Here is a 19904-nt window from a genome sequence, read left to right as displayed (position 1 = left end):
TATTGACTAAATAACAGAGCCCACCCTCGTGGGTGATCGGGTCCAACAAGGAGGAATACCAGCCAGTCGACTACCTTTATACCTGGGCAGGTAGGTGGAGCCATGGGCGGAGTCGGAGGTGGTCAGCCCAGGTATAACAGCGCAACAAGAGGCGACCTCGTATAGTGATACAACAGTGAGAACAGTGATAACAATACAACAGTGATAACTATAGTGTAACGATAGTGAACGATAAAAGTGGTTTACCACATTCACCCCTTGTTTAGATTTGAGTCCGGCGGGGTGAAGTGTACTACCAGTTCTGGTATGTCAGTCTGTCCGGAGGCCTCGTAAGCCTCTCCGATCGTCGCAGCGGTGGTGCTGCATTATCCGGTGTTAATGCTGGTGTCTGCGTGGTCGGCGAAGGCTCGTGGGGTTCCGGCATGCCGTCTACCTGGGCTGGAAGTGGGGGGGGGTGGTAAAGGTGATGTCTCCGGAGTGCCCGAGGGTGCGAGGTCTCGTAAGGAGACAGTGTCCTCCCGCCCGTCTGGGTAAGCCACGTAGGCGTACTGGGGGTTGGCGTGCTGGAGGTTCACCCTCTCGACCAGGGGGTCCGTTTTATGGGCCCTCACGTGCTTTCGCAGCAAGACGGGCCCCGGAGAGGTCAGCCAGGTTGGTAGAGTGGTTCCCGTAGTCGACTTCCTGGGGAAAACAAACATTCGTTCATGGGGGGTGGCGTTAACGGCAGTGCAAAGTAGTGACCGGATGGAGTGCAGCGCTGTCGGGAGGACTTCCTGCCAGCGGGAGGTTGGGAGGCCCTTAGACTTTAAGGCTAAGAGGACGGCCTTCCATACCGTCGCGTTCTCTCTTTCCACCTGGCCGTTCCCTCGGGGGTTGTAGCTGGTGGTCCTACTTGCTGCAATACCTCTCGCTAGTAGGAACTGACGGAGCTCCTCGCTCATGAAGGAGGAGCCCCGGTCACTATGTATATAGTTCGGGAACCCGAACAAGGCGAAGAGGTCGTTCAGGCACTTGATGACCGTGGTACTGGTCATGTCTGGGCAGGGGAAGGGAAACTGGAGTACTCATCAACGATGTTGAGGAAGTACACATTGCGGTCAGATGACGGTAGAGGCCCCTTAAAGTCGATGCTCAGGCGCTCGAAGGGGCGGGTGGCCTTGATCAGGCTTGCTCTGTCCGGCCTAAAGAAGTGCGGTTTGCACTCGGCGCAGGTCTGGCAGTTCCTGGTCATGGTCCTGACCTCCTCGATGGAGTAGGTCAGGTTGCGGGCCTTAATGAAATGGTAAAGTCTGGTGACCCCGGGGTGGCAGAGGTCGTTGTGGAGGGTCTGAAGTCTATCAATATGCGCGCTGGCGCATGTAATTCGTGAAAGAGCATCAGGGGGTTCGTTCAGCTTACCTGGCCGGTACAAGATATCATAATCGTAGGTGGATAGCTCGATTCTCCACCTCAAGATCTTGTCATTCTTGATTTTGCCCTTCAGCTTGTTATTAAACATGAAAGCAACCGAACGTTGGTCGGTGAGGAGGGTAAATCGTTTGCCTGCCAGGTAATGCCTCCAGCGCCGTACCGCCTCCACAATTGCCTGGGCTTCCTTCTCGACCGACGAGTGTCGGATCTCGGGGCCCCGTAGGGTCCTTGAGAAGAAGGCCACCGGCCTCCCCTCCTGGTTAAGGGTAGCGGCTAGGGCGAAGTCGGATGCATCGCTCTCCACTTGGAAGGGGATGGACTCATCCACTGCGTGCATTGTGGCCTTGGCTATGTCTCCCTTGATGAGGGAGAAGGCCGCGCACGCTTCCTCCGTGAGGGGGAAGGATGTGGACTTCATGAGGGGTCTGGCTTTGTCCGCATAATTGGGCACCCATTGGGCATAGTAGGCGAAGAGCCCCAGGGGCATTCTTTCAGGGTCGGGGGCGATGAGTCCGTTCTCTACTACACAGCCAAGGATGGCAAGGCGCGAGGTGTTAAACACACATTTCTCCTTATTGTAGGTGAGGTTCAGCCGTTGGGCCGTACGGAGGAATTTCTCCAGATTCACGTCATGGTCCTGCCGGTCGCGGCCGCAGATGGTGACGTTATCTAGATAGGGGAATGTGGCCTGCAGTCCGTTCTGGTCAACCATCCGGTCCATCTCCCTTTGGAAGACCGAGACCCCGTTGGTGACACCGAAGGGGACCCTAAGGAAGTGGTATAGGCGCCCATTTGCCTCGAAGGCGGTGTACTGGCGGTCCTCGGGGTGGATAGGGAGTTGGTGGTAGGCCGACTTAAGGTCGATGGTCGAGAATACGCGGTATTGTGCAATCTGATTGACCATGTCAGATATGCGGGGAAGCGGGTATGCGTCCAGCTGGGTGTATCTGTTTATGGTCTGGCTGTAGTCGATGACCAGGCGATTTTTATCGCCGGTCTTAACGACCACGACCTGGGCACGCCAGGGGCTGTTGCTCCCCTCGATAATGCCCTCTTTCAGGAGGCGCCGCACCTCAGAGCTAATGAAGGCTCTGTCCCCAGCGCTGTACCGCCTGCTCTTGGTAGCGACGGGTTTGCAGTCGGGGGTGAGGTTAGCGAACAGGGAAGGTGGCGGCACCTTGAGGGTGGATAGGTTGCAGGTGTTACGCGGTGGGCGGTTTAACATTCGCTGGTTGTCGACTGTGAGTGGGGGGAGGGGTCCACCGTATGCTAGGGTTACACTTTGGAGGTGGGATTGGAAGTCCAGCCCTAGTAGGATGGCAGCGCAGAGCTGGGGGAGGACGAGGAGTTTAAAATTTTTATACTCCGTACCCTTAACCGACAAGGTCACAACACAGTAGCCGCTAATGTCCGTGGCGTGGGACCTCGATGCCATCGAGATTCGGTTGCGCGTTGGCAGGACAGGGAGGGAGTAGTGGCTCACCGTGTCTGGGTGGATGAAGCTCTCCGTGCTTCCGCTGTCGAACAGGCAGGTCGTGGCGTGGCCGTTTACTTTGATGTCCATCATCGACTTGGACAGGTGGTGTGGGCGGGCTTGATCCAGAGTGACGGAGGCTAGTGTGTAGGTAAGCGAGTCGTTGTTGTCTGCGGGCGAGGCGGTCGTCGGGTCCGGAGGCCCGGTGGCAGTCGGGCGTGGTGGGTAAAATGGCGTCTCCCACGAGGTAGGACAAAATGGCGGAGAAGATGGCTGCTCACATGAGGCACTATTGGGGTCGGTTGCCTTGATCAAAGATGGCCGCCCCCATGACTCACGTGTGGGGATGCTGGCCTCAGTTGCCTTGAAAGAAGATGGCCGCCCCCACAGTTCGCATGAGGCACTGCTGGCCTCTGAAGATCCGCTCCTGCAGGCCTTAGAGAAGTGGCCTTTCTTCCTGTAGGTTGAGCAGGTAGAGTTCCTGGCTGGGCAGCGCGACCTCGGGTGCTTCTGGCTGCAAAAGAAGCAGCCGGCGGCCCGATCGCGGGTGCCCGATGTCTGAGCCGGTACCGGGGGTGGCGGTCCCGGTTGGGTCCGGGACGCCGACGCTGAGTTAGGTCCCGGGGGCGGCGCTGCGAAGGGTATTGCGGTAGGGGTCGGGCCCGAGTCCCAGGGTCGCGAGCAGTACCTGGAAAACGCCTCCTGGTCCTGATGGGCCACCTCTAGGGAGAGAGCGAGGGCTTCAGCTTTGTCCAGGTCGAGGTCTTTAGCTTCAAGCAGTCTTTGCCATGAGTAGTCGGACCGTAGGCCTTTCACAAAGGCATCGCGGATATTATCTTCCGTATTTTCAACAGCCGTCACCGCTTTAAAGTCACAGTTCCTGCCGAGTGCTCTTAGCGCCCGTAAAAATTCAGCTACAGACTCTCCTGGCTGTTGCGGGCGGGATCTTAGGAGGTGCCTGGTGTACATGTAATTTACCGGGCTCCGGTACTGCTGTTTCAGTAGGTTGATAGCGGCCTCGTATGTAGTCGTGTCCTGGATGAGTGCGTATACTCTCGGGCTCGCTTGGGCGTTCAGAACTCTTAGTTTGGATCTCTGAGGGACGCCGGATTCTTCCAGGTAGGATTCAAAGCAGCCCAGCCAGTGTTTGAAGTCGAGGGCTGAGTTTGCTGCCTGTGGGTTTAGATCCAGGTACGGTGGTTTGAGGGCTTGCAGCCAAGCCGGCTGGTGTAGCCCGGTGTCTGAAAGCTGCTGTGGCTGTGCTTCTGGGAGGGCTTCTGGCTGGCCAGTAGTAGACATCTTTAAAATTTAGTCAATAAAATTGATATACCTATCAATTCGTCCAATAAAAAGCGACGAGTTAGGAACGTAACTAAAGGTTTTTATTGACTAAATAACAGAGCCCACCCTCGTGGGTGATCGGGTCCAACAAGGAGGAATACCAGCCAGTCGACTACCTTTATACCTGGGCAGGTAGGTGGAGCCATGGGCGGAGTCGGAGGTGGTCAGCCCAGGTATAACAGCGCGACAAGAGGCGACCTCGTATAGTGATACAACAGTGATAACTATAGTGTAACGATAGTGAACGATAAAAGTGGTTTACCACAATACTGTATATGCATTTAAGGGGAGGCTAGACAAGCAGATGAGGGAGAAGGGAATAGAGGGTTATGCTGATAGATTTAGATGAGGAAAGCTGTAATATGTATTTATGTATGACATTGAAAAAATTGCATACGCGTGAAATTTGAATGGGCCACGAGGCCCAAAATAAAATCACAGGGAACATTGCCCTCAACCTTCTAAACCTGAAGGGACTACATGCCCAGTTTATGCAACCTGTCCTCATGATTTAACTCTTAAGTTCTGGTGAATGAATCTGCGCTTTATTTTCTCCAACGCCAATATATCCTTTGAGGTTCGGTGCCCAAAACGGAACGCTGTACTGTAGATGGGATCGGACCAAGGCTCCCTACATCATTTCCTCAGTTCTGAATTCCAACCTCCATGCAATAAAGGCCAATATTCCATTAGTCTTTTTGATTTTTTTTGTACATGGACACACATTCCTAGTGTCTCATCATTAAGAAAATATTCTAATTGTATTTCTCAGATCCAAAGTGAATGACCTTGCACTTCCTCACTAAACTCCATCTGCCATAGCTTTGCCTACTCACTGTGTGTCTTTCCTTTTGTTACTTCATGCTCCCATCCACACATTTGCTGTACCTCCTAACTTTTTTGTCATCTGTAAACTTGGATATGCACCTCTCTTGCGTCATCCAAGTCATTAATATATGATGAGCTGATCGCTGGGGAAATGCACTCGTCTCATCCTGCCAATCAAAGAACAAATCCTTTATCCCTACTCTCTGACTTTTACTTCCCAACCAATTATTGACCCATGTCACAAGGTTACCTCCAATTCCGCGCGCACTCATTTTTAACCTAATAATCTCTTGAGGACCCTTGTCAGATGTATTGGTTGAGGGATAAATGCTGGCCAGGACAGCAGAACAGTTCCCCTGCCGTTCTTTGAATAATGGCATGGAATCTCTTGGGTGTTGGATGTGTGTCTATCTATTCATTCATAGATTTGCCATCTAATTTAAAATAAATTGTACAATAGAATGTAATTTTGTCGTATGGAACATTCCTATCTTGGTAACTGCTTTGTGTGTTTCATAAATGAGTGAGGAATAGTATTTACACCCTTTTTCTTTTCATTACAGGCAAGGAATCTACAGACTGGAGAGCTGGCTGCAGTTAAAATTATCAAATTGGAACCAGGTAAATCATAATTTTAGCAAATATGCTTTGGACCTTGCACAAATTTGAAAAAATGTTTTATCCTTTTTATAGGCAAACTGATGAGATTTGATAGAGTAGTTTTCTAAATTCGCAGATAAAAGCTAACTTTATTCACCATTGTTTACCAAAGCTGCTGCAGAATCATTTATTAATATGGTTTATGAAGTTTTTAAGGAAAGCTTGTAAAGTGTATGGGAAAATGTACTTTTTGTTTTTCTAAATTTTGACCGGTACAGTTAGCAAGTCATTAAATCTTTTTTACATATCTAATACAATGTCATTGCTATGACAGCTGAAGTAGGAAGTTGTAAGACTAACCATATTGCTATGTATAACAATTAAGCAGTCATAACCTGTAAACTAATGGCTGTCTTTTAAGACTGCAGTGTTTTTGCTTGAATTTGCCATATGGTTGCTGAAAAAACATTTTACTAGAAAATCAAACCTTGTGACTGAAATTACAGAACAGATAAAAGGCTCTTGTAGACTTAATGCAACAACAACTTACATTTATATAGAGCCTTTAACATGGCAAAATGTCCCAAGGCACTTCACAGGAGCATTATCATACCAAGCTACATGAGTTATTGGGACAGGCAGAGAGGTTTTAAGGAACATCTTAAAGGAGGAGATATGTAGAGAGGCAGAGGTGGTCGGAGGAAATTCCAGAGCTTGGAGCCGAGGCAGCTGAAGGCACAACCGCCAATGATGGAGTGATTAAAATCAGGGATGCGCAAGACACCAGAATTGAAGGAGTGCAGCATGTTTAAGGGCTTGGAGGTTACAGAGATGCGGAAGGGTGAGGTCATGAAGGGATTTGAAAATAAGGATGAGAATTTTAAAGTTGAGGTGTTGCTGGACTGGGGAACCAATGTAGGTCAGCAAGCACAGGGGTGATGGGTGAACAGGACTTGGTGCGAGTTAGAATACAGGCAGAAGAGTTCTGGAGGAGTTCAAGTTTATGGAGGGTGAAGATGGGAGGGCAGCCAAGAGTTTGGAATAGTCCAGTCTAGAGGTAACAAAAGCATGGATGAGAGTTTCAACAACAGATGAGCTGAGGCAGGGCCAGAGAAAGGCAATGTTATGGAGGTGAGAGTAGGTGGCCTTGAAGGAGCAGTTATGCGGTCGGGGCTCATCTCTGGGTTAAATAGGACGCCAAGGTTGCAAACGGTCTGGTTCAGCCTCAGACAGTGGCCAGGGAGAGGGATGGAGTTTGTGGCGGGGACAATGGCTTTGGTCTTCCCAAAATGTAATTGGAGGAATTTTCTGCTCATCCAGGACTGGATGTCGGATAAGCAGCGTGACATCTGAGAGAGTGGAAGGTTTGATGGAGGTGGTGGTGAAGTAGAGCTGGGTTGTCCATGTACATGTGGAACCTGACGTGTTTTTGGATGATAAGGAACAGCATGTAGGTGAGAAATGGGAGGGGGCCAAGGATAGATCTTTGCCGGACTCCAGAGGTAATGATACGGGAGTGGGAAGAGAAGCCATTGCCGGTGATTCTCTGGCTTTGACTGGATATTTAAGAATGGAACCAGGCGAGGGCAGTCCCACCCAGCTGGTAGATGGAGGAGAGGTGTTGGAGGATGGTGTGTCAAAGGCTGCAGACAGGTCGAGAAGGATGACGAGGGATAGTTTACACTATCATAGTTACATAGGATGTCATTTCTGACTTTGGCTGTTTCAGTGCTGTGGTGGGGCGGAAATGTGACTGGAGGTGTTCAAACATGGAGTTGTGGGAAAGATGGGCGCTGATTTGGGAGGCGACAACATGTTCAAGGACTTTGGAGAGGAAAGGACGTTTGGAGATGGGGCGGTAGTTTGTAAGGGCAGTGTTCAAGGATTTTTTTGGAGGGGCTGGATGATGGCAGATTTGAAGGGGAGGGGGACAGTATATGAGGAGAGGGAATGGTTAACAATATCAACTAACAGAAGAATGTAAAATTGAAGACCGCAGGAGCTTCATCAACACTGCTTTGTAATCAGCATTTTAGAGGTGCACAGTGCCAACCTTGGTGTGCTTCCTTCGATTTATCTTCCTCCCTTCATAAATGCTTTCCCTTGTGGTATTCATTGGGATAGTGTATACTTTTTATACTTGAATATTCTTTTAATGAATAATCCTTATTTGGCCTTTTAATAGCTGTGTCAGTGTTGTGCCAAAGCACTGCCCGGTGCCAAATCATATTTTACAGTACAGACTGTAAATGGTGTCTCTCCAGTCATTGAGTAAAAGCAATACTTTTACAAAAAATAAAAAGTGCTCAATCTGAAATAAAACAAATGTTGGAAATATACCATGTCCAATTGCATCTGAAAATAGACAAGTTCTAGAGTTGTAGGCAGTGGCGTGGCCAAATCACAGTTTTGCACTTGTGTGAAATTTACATCCACGCAGCTTAGTGGGAACATTGGTTGTAGGGCTGGAGGAGGTTAGAGACTAAGAGGTGCAAGTGTGAAAATTTAAAATTTACTGCATTGGGGGACTGGGAGCCAATGTAATTCAGCAACGAGAGGAGTGATGGGCGAGTGAGGCTTGCTGTGGGATAAGATGCATGCAGCAGAGTTTTGGATGAGCTGAAGTTTATGGAGATTGGCAATGGAAGGTTGGCAGAGAGCATTGAAGTAGTCTGAGGGTGACAAAAGTGTGGATGAGTTTCAGCAGCAGATTGACTGATGCAGTGACGGAGGCATAACAGGTAGAAGTAGGCGGTCTTTGTGTTGATGTTATGGGGCGGAAGCTCGGCTTGGGCCGATCAGGACGTTGGAGTTGCAAACCGTCTAATTCAATCTGAGACAGTGGCTGGTTAGAGGGGTGGATTTGATGGTAAAGGTATGGGGGGGTGGTGGGGGGGGAAATTCAGTTGGTTGCACCTCCTGTTAGCGCCTTGAGGGTGCCAAGTGGGGCACAAAGCAACTAGCGCCCGGGCGCGGCAATATCTGTGCGCCTCGTGAAATTAACCAGACATTTTGCGGCAGCGCTAAACACTACCGCCACGATCTCCTGCGCCGGCAGATTGTGACGTCAGTCGAGTGCGCAGCGTCCTGGACCGGATATTAAGTGGCGCCCCCTGCCTTACCGCCTGCCGCTAGCAACGACAGGTTGAGGGGTGCGTTCTGCAGTCAAAGGGACTGGGGAGCGCTATTTAAAGGCGACCACTTCCTGCCTTTTTTTGTTGGTGACATTTTTGCACCACGCATTCAAAGAGAGACAGACTTCTGGAGAGATTCAACGCTGTGTGAAGGAGTTTAGGGTACTGAGCAGCACTTTGCAGGTTCATTTTGATTTGCCCTTCCTTGCATCGATTTAGAAGAGACTGTGGGGGCTGCACTCTGAGCTCTTTCCCTGGGGGTCTCCATTGTTCTTTCCAGCAGATTTAATGTAAAAGTCTCTCCAGGCTGAGATTCAAGGCTGCAATGAGCAGGATGTGGATGGAGAGCAAGATCAACCCACCCCTTTAAGAACTGGCTGGTGCCAGTGTGTCTGTGTTCCATTGCTGACTGACATCACATGAGCTTCGCCCACCCTCTGAAGTAGCGCCTTGCTCCTCTGCCTTAGCGCCTTGAGAGGTGTGTAGCGCTCCAATCACCTCCAGGAGCGATAAAAGCCGAGTTTGCTGTCTGAGGCGATAATTAGCGCCAGGTGCTAAACTTTGCGCACCGCCAGTAATGGCGCCCCAAATGGGGTGATACTGAATATTTCCCCCATGGGGTTGTTGGTGGGAGCTGAAGTTGATGGCTTTGATTTTCCAATGTTTAACTGGTTGAATATGAAATTCTTAGTTACATTAGGAAAGAGGGTGGCCAGAAGCAATTTTGGCCCCTTAAAAACTGAGTGGTGATATTGCCAATGATGATGGGGAAATGGCAGACATGTTGAATAATTACTTTGCATCAGTATTTACACTAGAAGAGGAGGGCATGCTGGAAATCCCAAAGAAAATAATATTGAACCGGGGACAGGGACTCTATAAAATCAGTGTAAGTAAAACAACAGTAATGAAGAAAATAATGGCACTAAAGAATGACAAATCCCAGGGCCAGATGGTTTCCATCCCAGGGTTTTAAAGGAAGTAGGTGAGCACATTGCAGATGCCCTAACTAATCTTCCAAAGTTCTCTAGATTCAGGAACCGTCCCTTTAGATTGGAAAATTACACATGTCACTCCGCTATTTAAGAATGGTGAGAGGGAAACCAGGAAATTGTAGACTAGTTAGCCTAACCTCTGTTGTCGGGAAATTGTTAGTCTATAAGGATAGGGTGACTGCACACCTCAAATTTTCATGGATTTGTGAAATATAGGTCATGCCTGTCCCACATTAGAGACTATTAACTAAGGTAGAAGCCCACGGCATTGAGGGCAAATTATTGACCTGGTTAGGAAATTGGCTGAGCGGCAGGAGACGGAGAGTAGGGATAATGGGTCGGTACTCAAGTTGGCAGGATGTGATTAGTGGTGTCCCGCAGGGATTTATTGGGGCCTCAACTATTCACTATTTATTAATGACTTGGATGATGGCATAGAAAGTCATATATCCAAGTTTGCCAATGACACAAAGATAGGCAGCATTGTAAGCAGTGTAGATGAAAGCATAAAATTACAAAGATATTAATAGATTAAGTGAATAGGCAAAACTGTGGCAAATGGATTTTGATGTAAGCAAATGTGAGGTCATCCACTTTGGACCTAAAAAGGATAGAACAGGGTACTTTCTAATTGGTGAAAAGCTAAAAACAGTGGGGGTTCAGGTACATAGATCATTAAAATGTCATGAACTGATACAGAAAATAATCAAAAAGGCTGATGGAATGCTGGCCTTTACATCTAGAGGACTAGAGTAGAAGGGGGTGGAAGTTATGCTGCAGTTATACAAAATCCTGGTTAGACCACACCTGGAGTACTATGAGCAGTTCTGGGCACCACACCTTGGAGGGAGTGCAGCATAGGTTTACCAGAATAATACCCAGACTTCAAAGGTTAAGTTACGATGAGAAATTCCACAAATTTAGGGTTAGAAGGTTAAGGGGTAATCTGATCGAAGTTTTCAGGATGTTAAGGGGAACATTAAGATGGAGAAAAACTATTTCTGCTAGTTGGGGATTCTATGACTAGGGGGTATAGTCTTAAAAAAATTAGAGCCAGACCTTTCAAGAGTGAAATTAGGAAACATTTCTACAAAAAGGGTGGTGGAAGTTTGGAACTCTCACGCAAACTGTAATTGATGCTAGATCAATTGTTAATTTTAAATTGGTGATTGATAGATTTTTGTTAACCAAAGGTATTAAGGGGTATGGGCTGAAGGCGGGTATATGAAGTTAGATCGCAGATCAGCCATGATCTCATTGAATGGTGGAACAGGCTCGAGGGGCTGAATGGCCTACTTCGTATGTTCCTAAATTGCAGCTCATCCAAGACTGGATGTCTGAAAAGCAGTTTGACAATAGAGGCAGTGGAGCAGGTGGTGGAGAAGTAGAGCTGGGAGTCATCAGCGCACATGTAATAGCTGACCCCATGCCTTCAGATGATATCGCTAAGGGGCAACATCTGGATGAGGAAAATACAGAAGCCAAGGCTAGATCCTTCGGGGACTCAAGTACTACAATATTAACCTGAATTTTCTATTTAAAGATCTTGAAGGACTAGCAATGTATTTCCAGTGTTTTCTGTTTTTATTTAAAGCAGCTCTTTGAGTATTAATGTCTAGCAAGCTTCCAATTTGGTATTGAGAAAAATAATACATTTAACCAGCCAATTTTGGTGAGTATTCCCAATTTATTCATTCATGTGACTCCTATAGCACATCCAAGTACATCTTTAATTTTCAGAACATTGCAGTTGTGCCGTCAAGAGTTTTTTTACATGAAACCTATCATATACATGTCATCAATGTAATGAGGAACAAACTTATCCAAGATGTCCAAAAATAAAACTTAATGCTGAACAAATATTTTGATAGTGAATAGATAGTAACTCAAATGTTGGGTCCTTCTCTATAGCTGAATAGTACAGGTATTTTTGAATACTCTGCCTGGGTGTTCAGCTTCGAGGCAGTAGAAGATGAAACAAATTCATATACATTTGTGCCTGAATTATTCCCAAACCTTTTATAATAGAAATTAAATCTGTTGTTTTCCTCACATTGCACACCACTAACTTTTTGGTTTGCTGACTCAGATTTATCATCAGTCCTTGATGGAATTCCTTTAGTGCAAAAAAGTATTATCCATTCAGTATTCTGCCACAATATTTGTTTAATATTTCCCCACGTGATTAATTCCAATCACAGATGGGCTATTTTGAGGAAGGTAACATGCACCTAATTCCAAGGAAGAATTAACCTCCGATGTTCTTTAACCTTTTCAAGTACACTATGATCAATACCCATAGAATACATAGAAATTACAACATGAAAACAGGCCATTTAGCCCAACCAGTGTCTGTGTTTAACTTCCACACAAGCAAGTTCTAATTACATTTACCCACCCTGTTCCATAATCCCTTCAACACTGTTTCACTCAACTACCTATTTAATATCATCAATGTTGATATAATTTCTGCCTCAACAACTAACCCTGGAAGTGAATTCCACAACCTCACAACTGTGTAATGAAGTTTCACCTGCTCACTGTTCTAAATCTTACATTTAATCTTGTATCTATGTTCCCTCATTTGTGACCCCATAACTACTAGAAAGCATCTGCTTCTAACTATGCTGTTCTATCCTTTGATAAACACTTCTATTCACCCAGAGAGTGGTGAACCTGTGGAATTCTGCAGACTGATACCTGGGATAGCAGGAATGACGTATGAGGAGAGATTGGGTCGATTTAGGCTTGTATTCGCTAGAGTTTAGAAGAATGAGCGGGGATCTCATTGAAACTTATAAAATTCTAACAGGACTAGACCGACTAGATGCAGGAAGGCTGTTCCCGATGGCGGGGAGTCCAGAACCAGGGGTCGCAGTCTAAGGATAAGGGGTAAGCCATTTAGGACAGAGATGAGGAGGAATTTCTTCACCCAGAGTGTGGTGAACCTGTGGAATTCTCTACCATACAAGGCAGTTGAGACCAATTCACTAAATATATTCAAGAAGGAGTTGGATATATTTCTTAAGGCTAAAGGGATATGGGGAGAAAGCAGGGACCGGGTACTGAATTTGGATGATCAGCCATGATCGCATTGAATGGTGGAGCAGGCTCGAGGGGCCGAATGGCCTACTCCTGCTCCTATCTTCTGTGTTTCTATTATATAGCTCTGTAATCTGTGTTCTGATGATAAAGACCCAATTTTCCAAGCCTTTTTTTAAAATTTGTATTTCATCATACCCGGCAGTATTCCAGGAAATCTGTTATACCCTCTTTAAAGCCTGCATATCCTTTGTATACAGGAAACTCTTTGGTATCCGGCACCGGCGTGTTGCCGGTTGATCAAAAATCCCAAATGACAGAGAGGGTTATCTACCGAGGCTATTTTTAACAAAGAAAATAAAAAAATAAAAAATGTGCAGTATACTGTAATTGGGTACTCACCTACAGAATGTTGTGTTAAATGGATGGTGGAAGATGCTTGATTAAGTACAGTACTGCCAGTTGAGGGTAATGCAATGCAATGACTACCAGTAGCGTGGGAGACGCACAGTACCCCTGTACAATGGCGGATCAGAAGAGACTACCGGCAGCGCGGGAGAGTCAGACTCCTGTTACAGGGGTATTGAGGTTTTCCGACTTCTGACAGCGCCAAGAAGCCGAGTAGTGGCAGTTTGGAGAACTACCCCCACTGACTAACTCGGACTCGGCAACATTGCCAGTTATTGAGGTGTTGTTTTCGGAGTGAGAATTTTGCCGGTTAATAGAGAATTCCGGATATTTAGGTGCCGAAAGTTTCCTGTACTTTGAAGTCCAATACTACACACAGTACTCTGAGGTATTCAGGTTTTATATATGCTCATCATTACCTCTTAGTTTTTAGACTGTAAACCTATTCTGATAAAACCTAAAATTCCATTAGCTTTTTTATAAGTCTTATGAACTTGATGTACTGCTTTTAATGTCTTGAGCTGGTACCTCAATCCCTGTGCTCTTCCACAGCACCAAGCCTACTCCCATTCAAAAACTTCTTTACCAAACTGAATCACTTCATACTTACTAACATTGAATTCCATCTGCCACTTTTTAGCCTATTCCCCCATGTTATCAGTATCCCTTTGCAGCCGCCTTTGGTATTCTGAATAATTAACTATACTTCCTATTTTGGTATTCTCTGAAAATTTTGACGCCACTTTCTTTAGGCTTAAATCCAAATCTTTGATATACATAGTGAAGAGAGGTGGACACAGATCTGAACTGTGGGTAGTAGGACACCACCAACCACTCTGAAATGGTGGCCTTAACTCCTCTATTTTCTCCCTTCTAACGAATTTCTAATCCAAAAGCGAAATACTGCGGATGTTGGAAATCTGAAATAAAAACAGAAAATACTGGAAATGCTCAGCAGGTCAGGCAGCATCTGTGGAAAAAGAAACTGAGTTAACATTTTGGGTCGATGACCTTTCATCAGAACTTTTGTATAGTCCCTGCCCACTCCCACCAGATATAAGATAGCCATCAGAAGCCGCGTACACCTGTCAGCAACAGTATGGCCCAATTTCTAATTCAGTTTGCTATCCTTGCCCCACCCCATCAATTTCATATCCCTTAATCTTAAGTAATTTCCCACATGGTACCTTGTCGAAGGCTTTCCTAAAATCCATGTGCACTGTATTTCGCCCAGTTACCATGTTTATCTTAAACAATTCTATAAGGATTGTCGAGCACGATTGTCCCTTTTTGAAATCCTTGCTGGCTACTTCTAACTATTTCTCCTAATCTAGATAAGTGGTGATTTCACAGATGTCTCCACCAAGACACCAAAGGCCTTTAATACTGTAAAATGCAATTGTTTATACTATTGCTGTTGCTCATGATCATTGCACAAAATACTTGTCACCTAATAGTGATACCATGACTCTCCAAATTTGCTTGTAGTTCATGAAACTTGCCCATCAAGAAGGGCTACATGGAGTTTCCCACATTACGGAAAAAAGGATACAAGCAGAGTAAATGTAAGAAATTAAGTAATAACCAATCAGTCGTCATTGAGCATGTGTTTGTACCTATTTCGTACCAAGAAACACCAGTATCTCACACTTGACCAGTCAACATCAGGAAATTTGTGGCATTGAACAACACTGCAATGTAGCCAGCAACTTAATGAATGTTAGCACAAACATATTAACAACGTTGAAAGAGCATGGGTACTGAATTCTATGTAAATCGAGGGCAGATTACAGATCATCTCTCCAAGGAAGTAACTACTGAACGTGGGCCTTCCTCAGATAGCAGACCATTCAGCTCGGAGGTTCTGATATTACCTGAGAGTACTGTTTTAAGAACCCAGATGTTGGTGTGTACTGGATGCCTTTTGGACTATACACACTCTCTGGTATAGTGAAACTAAGTGTGAATCATCCACCCGCTCTCCTGCCGCCCCAACCCCCACCCAAAGCCAGTGCAAATCTCGGCTTGCTTTAGAAGATTAGAAGATCCCTATCTACTTACAATTAATGGGGGGAGGTGGGGGTGAAAGACTGCTTTAAATTGGAGTGTGGAGGGGAGAAGGAGGAAGGGGAGAATAAATTGTTCTGGAATATTGTTGGATGAATACAGAGCTATTTAACATGAATCACCAAAAACCTTAATTACTGGCTCCGAGACTTTGCAAAAGTGGAACCTTCCTCCTGCTCTTGGTTGGGCAACATCAGATGTTTTGAACAGGATTTCTTGTGGTCGCATCTCTATTCAGTATGGGGTAACCAAGGTCTGGGCTGATGTATGCAACTTATCAATAGCTAATCTTTAAAGTAGAGCAGGCATAGAAGGTCTTCTGAGCCTTGCAGAACTCTTGTATAATGCACTAGTTGCAAATTTGGCAGTTGTACATCAGATCCCCTCCTGGCATGGGAAATTTTCTATACTTCAGATGAATCCTCAGTTTTGCAAATGAGATTCCAAGCTTTAGTTTTAAAAGAAGAGGAGAAAGTATTGGGAAGAAGAGTAAGCAAAAATAGTGTTCAATAACTTTTACTTAAAATAGTAATAGTTTTGAATCTTTAATAATAAACGAGATGGGATTAATTAAAAATGTCCTAGTAAAGGATCCCCTTGGAATGAGTGACCATAACATGGTTGAATTCCATATTCAATTAGAGGGTGAGAAGGTTGGATCTCAAACAAGCGTGCTAAGCTTGAATAAAGGAGACTATGAAGGTATGAGAGCGGAATTGAGTAGAGTGGATTGGGAAAATAGATTAAAGGGTAAGACGATACATGATCAGTGCTGTACATTTAAGGAGTTATTTTACAACTTCCAAAAAATATATATTCCACTGAGAAGAAAAGGGTGTAAAAGAAAAGACAGCCATCCGTGGCTAAGTAAAGAAATTAAGGATAGTATTCGACTAAAAACAAGGGCATATAAGGTAGCCAAATCTAGTGGGAGGATAGAGGATTGGGAAAACTTTAAAAGACAGCAAAAAATAACAAAAAGATTGATTAAGAAAGGGAAGATAGATTATGAAAGTAAATTAGCAAAAAATATAAAAACAGATAAGAGTTTTTATAGTTATATAAAAAGAAAAAGGGTGGCTAAAGTAAATGTTGGTCCCTTAGAGGATGAGACCGGGAAATTAATGGTGGGAAATATGGAGATGGCAAAAACACTGAATATTTTACATCAGTCTTTACAGTAGAAGACACTAAGAATATCCCAACACTGGACAAACAGGGGGCTAAAGGGGGGGGAGGAGCTAAACACGATCAAAATCACTAAGGAAGTGGTACTCGGTAAAATAATGGGACTCAAGGCGGATAAATCACCTGGACCTGATGGCTTACATCCTAGGGTCTTGAGGGAAGTGGCGGTAGGGATTGTGGATGCATTGGTAATAATTTTCCAAAACTCCCTGGACTCAGCAAAGGTCCGGCAGACTGGAAAACTGCTAATGTAACACCCTTATTTAAAAAGGGCAGTAGACAGAAGGCTGGAAACTATAGACCGGTTAGCCTAACATCTGTGGTAGGTAAAATTTTGGAGTCCATTATTAAGGAGACAGTAACGGGACATTTGGATAATAATTTAATAGGACAAAGTCAGCATGGTTTTATGAAGGGGGAAGTCATGTTTGACAAATTTGCTGGAGTTCTTTGAGGAAGCAACATATAGGGTGGATAAAGGGGAACCAGTGGACGTAGTGTATTTAGACTTCCAAAAAGCATTTGACAAGGTGCCACACAAGATTATTGCTTAAGATAAAAAATCACGGGATTGGGGGTAATATTCTGGCATGGATAGAGGATTGGCTATCTAACAGAAGGCAGAGAGTTGGGATAAATGGTTCATTCTCAGACTGGCAATCAGTAACTAGTGGTGTTCCGCAGGGGTCCGTGCTGGGTCCCCAACTCTTTATAATCTATATTAACGATTTGGAGGAGGGGACCGAGTGTAACATATCAAAGTTTGCAGATGATACCAAGATGGGAGGGAAAGTAGTGAGTGAGGAGGACATAAAAAAACCTGCAAGGGGACATCGACAGGCTAAGTAAGTGGGCAGAGATTTGGCAGATGGAATACAATACTGGAAAGTGTGAGGTTATGCACTTTGGCAGGAAAAATCGTAGAGCAAGTTATTATCTTAATGGCAAGAAACTGGAAAGTACTGAAGTACAAAGGGATCTGGGGGTCCTGGTGCACGAAACTCAAAAGGTTAGTATGCAAGTGCAGCAAGTGATTAAGAAGGCCAATGGAATGTTGGCTTTCATTGCTAGGGGGATAGAATATAAAAATAGGGAGGTATTGCTTCGGTTGTACAAGGTATTGGTGAGACCGCACCTGGAATACTGCGTACAGTTTTGGTGTCCATACTTAAGAAAGGACATACTTGCTCTCGAGTCAGTACAAAGAAGGCTCACTCGGTTAATCCCGGGGATGAGGGGGTGGTCATATGAGGAGAGGTTGAGTAGATTGGGACTCTACTCATTGGAGTTCAGAAGAATGAGAGGCGATCTTATTGAAACATATAAGATTGTGAAGGGGTTGGATCGGGTGGATGCGGGGAGGATGTTCCCGATGGGTGAAACTAGAACTAGGGGGCATAGTCTTAGAATAAGGGGCTGCTCTTTCAAAACTGAGATGAGGAGGAACTACTTCACTCAGAGGGTGGTAGGCCCATGGAATATGCTGCCCCAAAAAGCTGTAGAAGCTACATCGTTACATAAATTTAAAACAGAAATAGACAGTTTCCTAGGAGTAAAGGGAATTAAAGGTTACGGGGAGCGGGCAGGAATTTGGACATGAGTCTAGGTTCGGATCGGTCATGGCCCTGTGGGTAGCAGAGCGGGCCCAGGGGCCGTGTAGCCTGATCCTGCTACTATTTTGTGTCTAATTCTGTTAGATTCAGGAGATGGTTCTGTGATAGTGGATTGGCGGTTAGGATCAGATCAGCCATGATCTTATTGAATGGCGGAGCAGGCTCGAGGGGCCGATTGGCCTACTCCTGCTCCTATTTCTTATGTTCTTATCTTCTCGTGGGAAACCTCCGACTGCAAAGTCAGGCCCAATGAAACATGGCAACGGCAAGGTTACAAAGGGAAATTAAATTTTGATCAAGAATTAGTTATGAAGATACGTTGGTAAGGCAGCATGTCTTAAACATTCATAAATGCAGTTTGACATGTACTTTCTGGTTGTGTGTAAAAGCATTCTAAGGATACAACTATTTAATTTGCCATTATTCCATTGTTTATCATGTATTAAGATTGTTAACGTTTCAGTTGGTTGACTACTTCAAAAGCAATGCTCCACATTAGACGTTTCATGGGATAAGTATCTCTATCCTGGCCAGTTCAGTTTGGTTGTGATGAAGACACTGCAGGCTCTGGAAAGTCGCTTAGAACGTTATCCTGAAAGGTGCATTTCAAAGCTGTATACTAAAAGAGAAGGTTCTGCTGATTTTATCTAAAGGACTGTTGCATTGTAAAAAAAAAAGTCAGATTTCTAAATCGAAAGCATTAACTCTTTCTAGGTTGATCCCCATTCTCAAGGTTGTGACATATGGAAATTTGTCCTGTCATTTAATCAGGCTTCATTTTAATATTTATAACTTCCTTGTGTTGTCACTTGAAAATAAATGCTGCAACTTCATGCTAGGAAAATATCTGCTGTCCTTGTGTCTGCATGGGGAAGATAAGTGTACACCTCAAAGTTGTCCACACAGTAGAGTTGATTACCAAATATAGGCATCTGCATCTAAGTAAACAGTTGGCACGTTCCTCAAGTGATGTAAACAATTGATAACCCTATGATCAACTGCAATTATTTCTACATCTATCCATAGCCATTGCAATTATACCTTCAGGAGGTTCTGATGACTAAACTTTTTCGGTTTGGCGATGTCCTAGATTGCTTGGCAGGTACCTGTCTGGTAGTCTGTGTTTATCTGTGATTGAAAACTTTATTTAATTTTTCACTGGCAGCAATGATTCTACAGTGTACTCTTTGACAGGTAGCAAATGTGTTGGGGTTAATAGACTGTTGCATGAGCATCCATTCTTGTGTAAAATTTCTGAGTCGTGGATGCTTAGTCCAAGCTATATTATTTCTGAGATCTACAAGACTTATTGTGGCCTGGATTTTGTGGTAAAAATAAAAATGAGACTATCCACACCCGCCATTATTGAAGAGTAAATTGGACAGCAACTTCAGGCGATAGCACATGTGCAGTTAAATGCGTAAATCAGGAAGCTGCTGTCCTACTCTTCCAGAGGCTTAGTTACACTTGTATCTCGCTGAGAGACTGCATTGAAATACGTGGAAGGGTGTGGATTTTTGCTACTTGCGTGATTGATACCCACTAAACACGCCAGAAAAATTTGGGGCTTGTGCATTCAAGTGTAAGTAATTTTTTAATGCTGTAATAAGTCTTAATTATTGCCCAACAACCTCTGGCACTGAAAATTAGCTTTTACAAGTGTGGAGTCTCTGCTTCAAATTTTAATTATTGTTAGAGATTAAATTTTTAAAAACTTTTACTTTGTCTCTCATCTCTTAATCCCATTTTATCTCTTAATCCCATCTTTTTTTATTTTGTTTTCTGTATATGATTTGACGTCTTA

At 44.8% G+C, this 19904-nt stretch overlaps 1 protein-coding gene across 5 annotated transcripts in view; it reads left to right on the top strand.

Moving 5' to 3' along the window:
• Positions 1 to 19904, top strand: part of map4k5 (mitogen-activated protein kinase kinase kinase kinase 5) — a 204776-nt gene that overhangs the window by 53208 nt on the left and 131664 nt on the right. For all 5 annotated transcript variants that reach the window (XM_086003138.1, XM_086003140.1, XM_086003139.1 and 2 more), the window contains exon 2: positions 5617 to 5674. In XM_086003138.1, coding sequence (XP_085859264.1) covers positions 5617 to 5674 — 58 coding nt within the window. The remainder of the gene's footprint in view (positions 1 to 5616; positions 5675 to 19904) is intronic.

The sequence above is a fragment of the Somniosus microcephalus genome, chromosome 12 (genome assembly GCF_052327205.1).
Source record: "Somniosus microcephalus isolate GS21.2 chromosome 12, FLI_Smic_1.0, whole genome shotgun sequence".
Lineage (NCBI taxonomy): Eukaryota > Metazoa > Chordata > Chondrichthyes > Squaliformes > Somniosidae > Somniosus > Somniosus microcephalus.
Note: the sequence above shows the minus strand (reverse complement) of the source record. Positions and strands in the feature narration are given on the sequence as shown.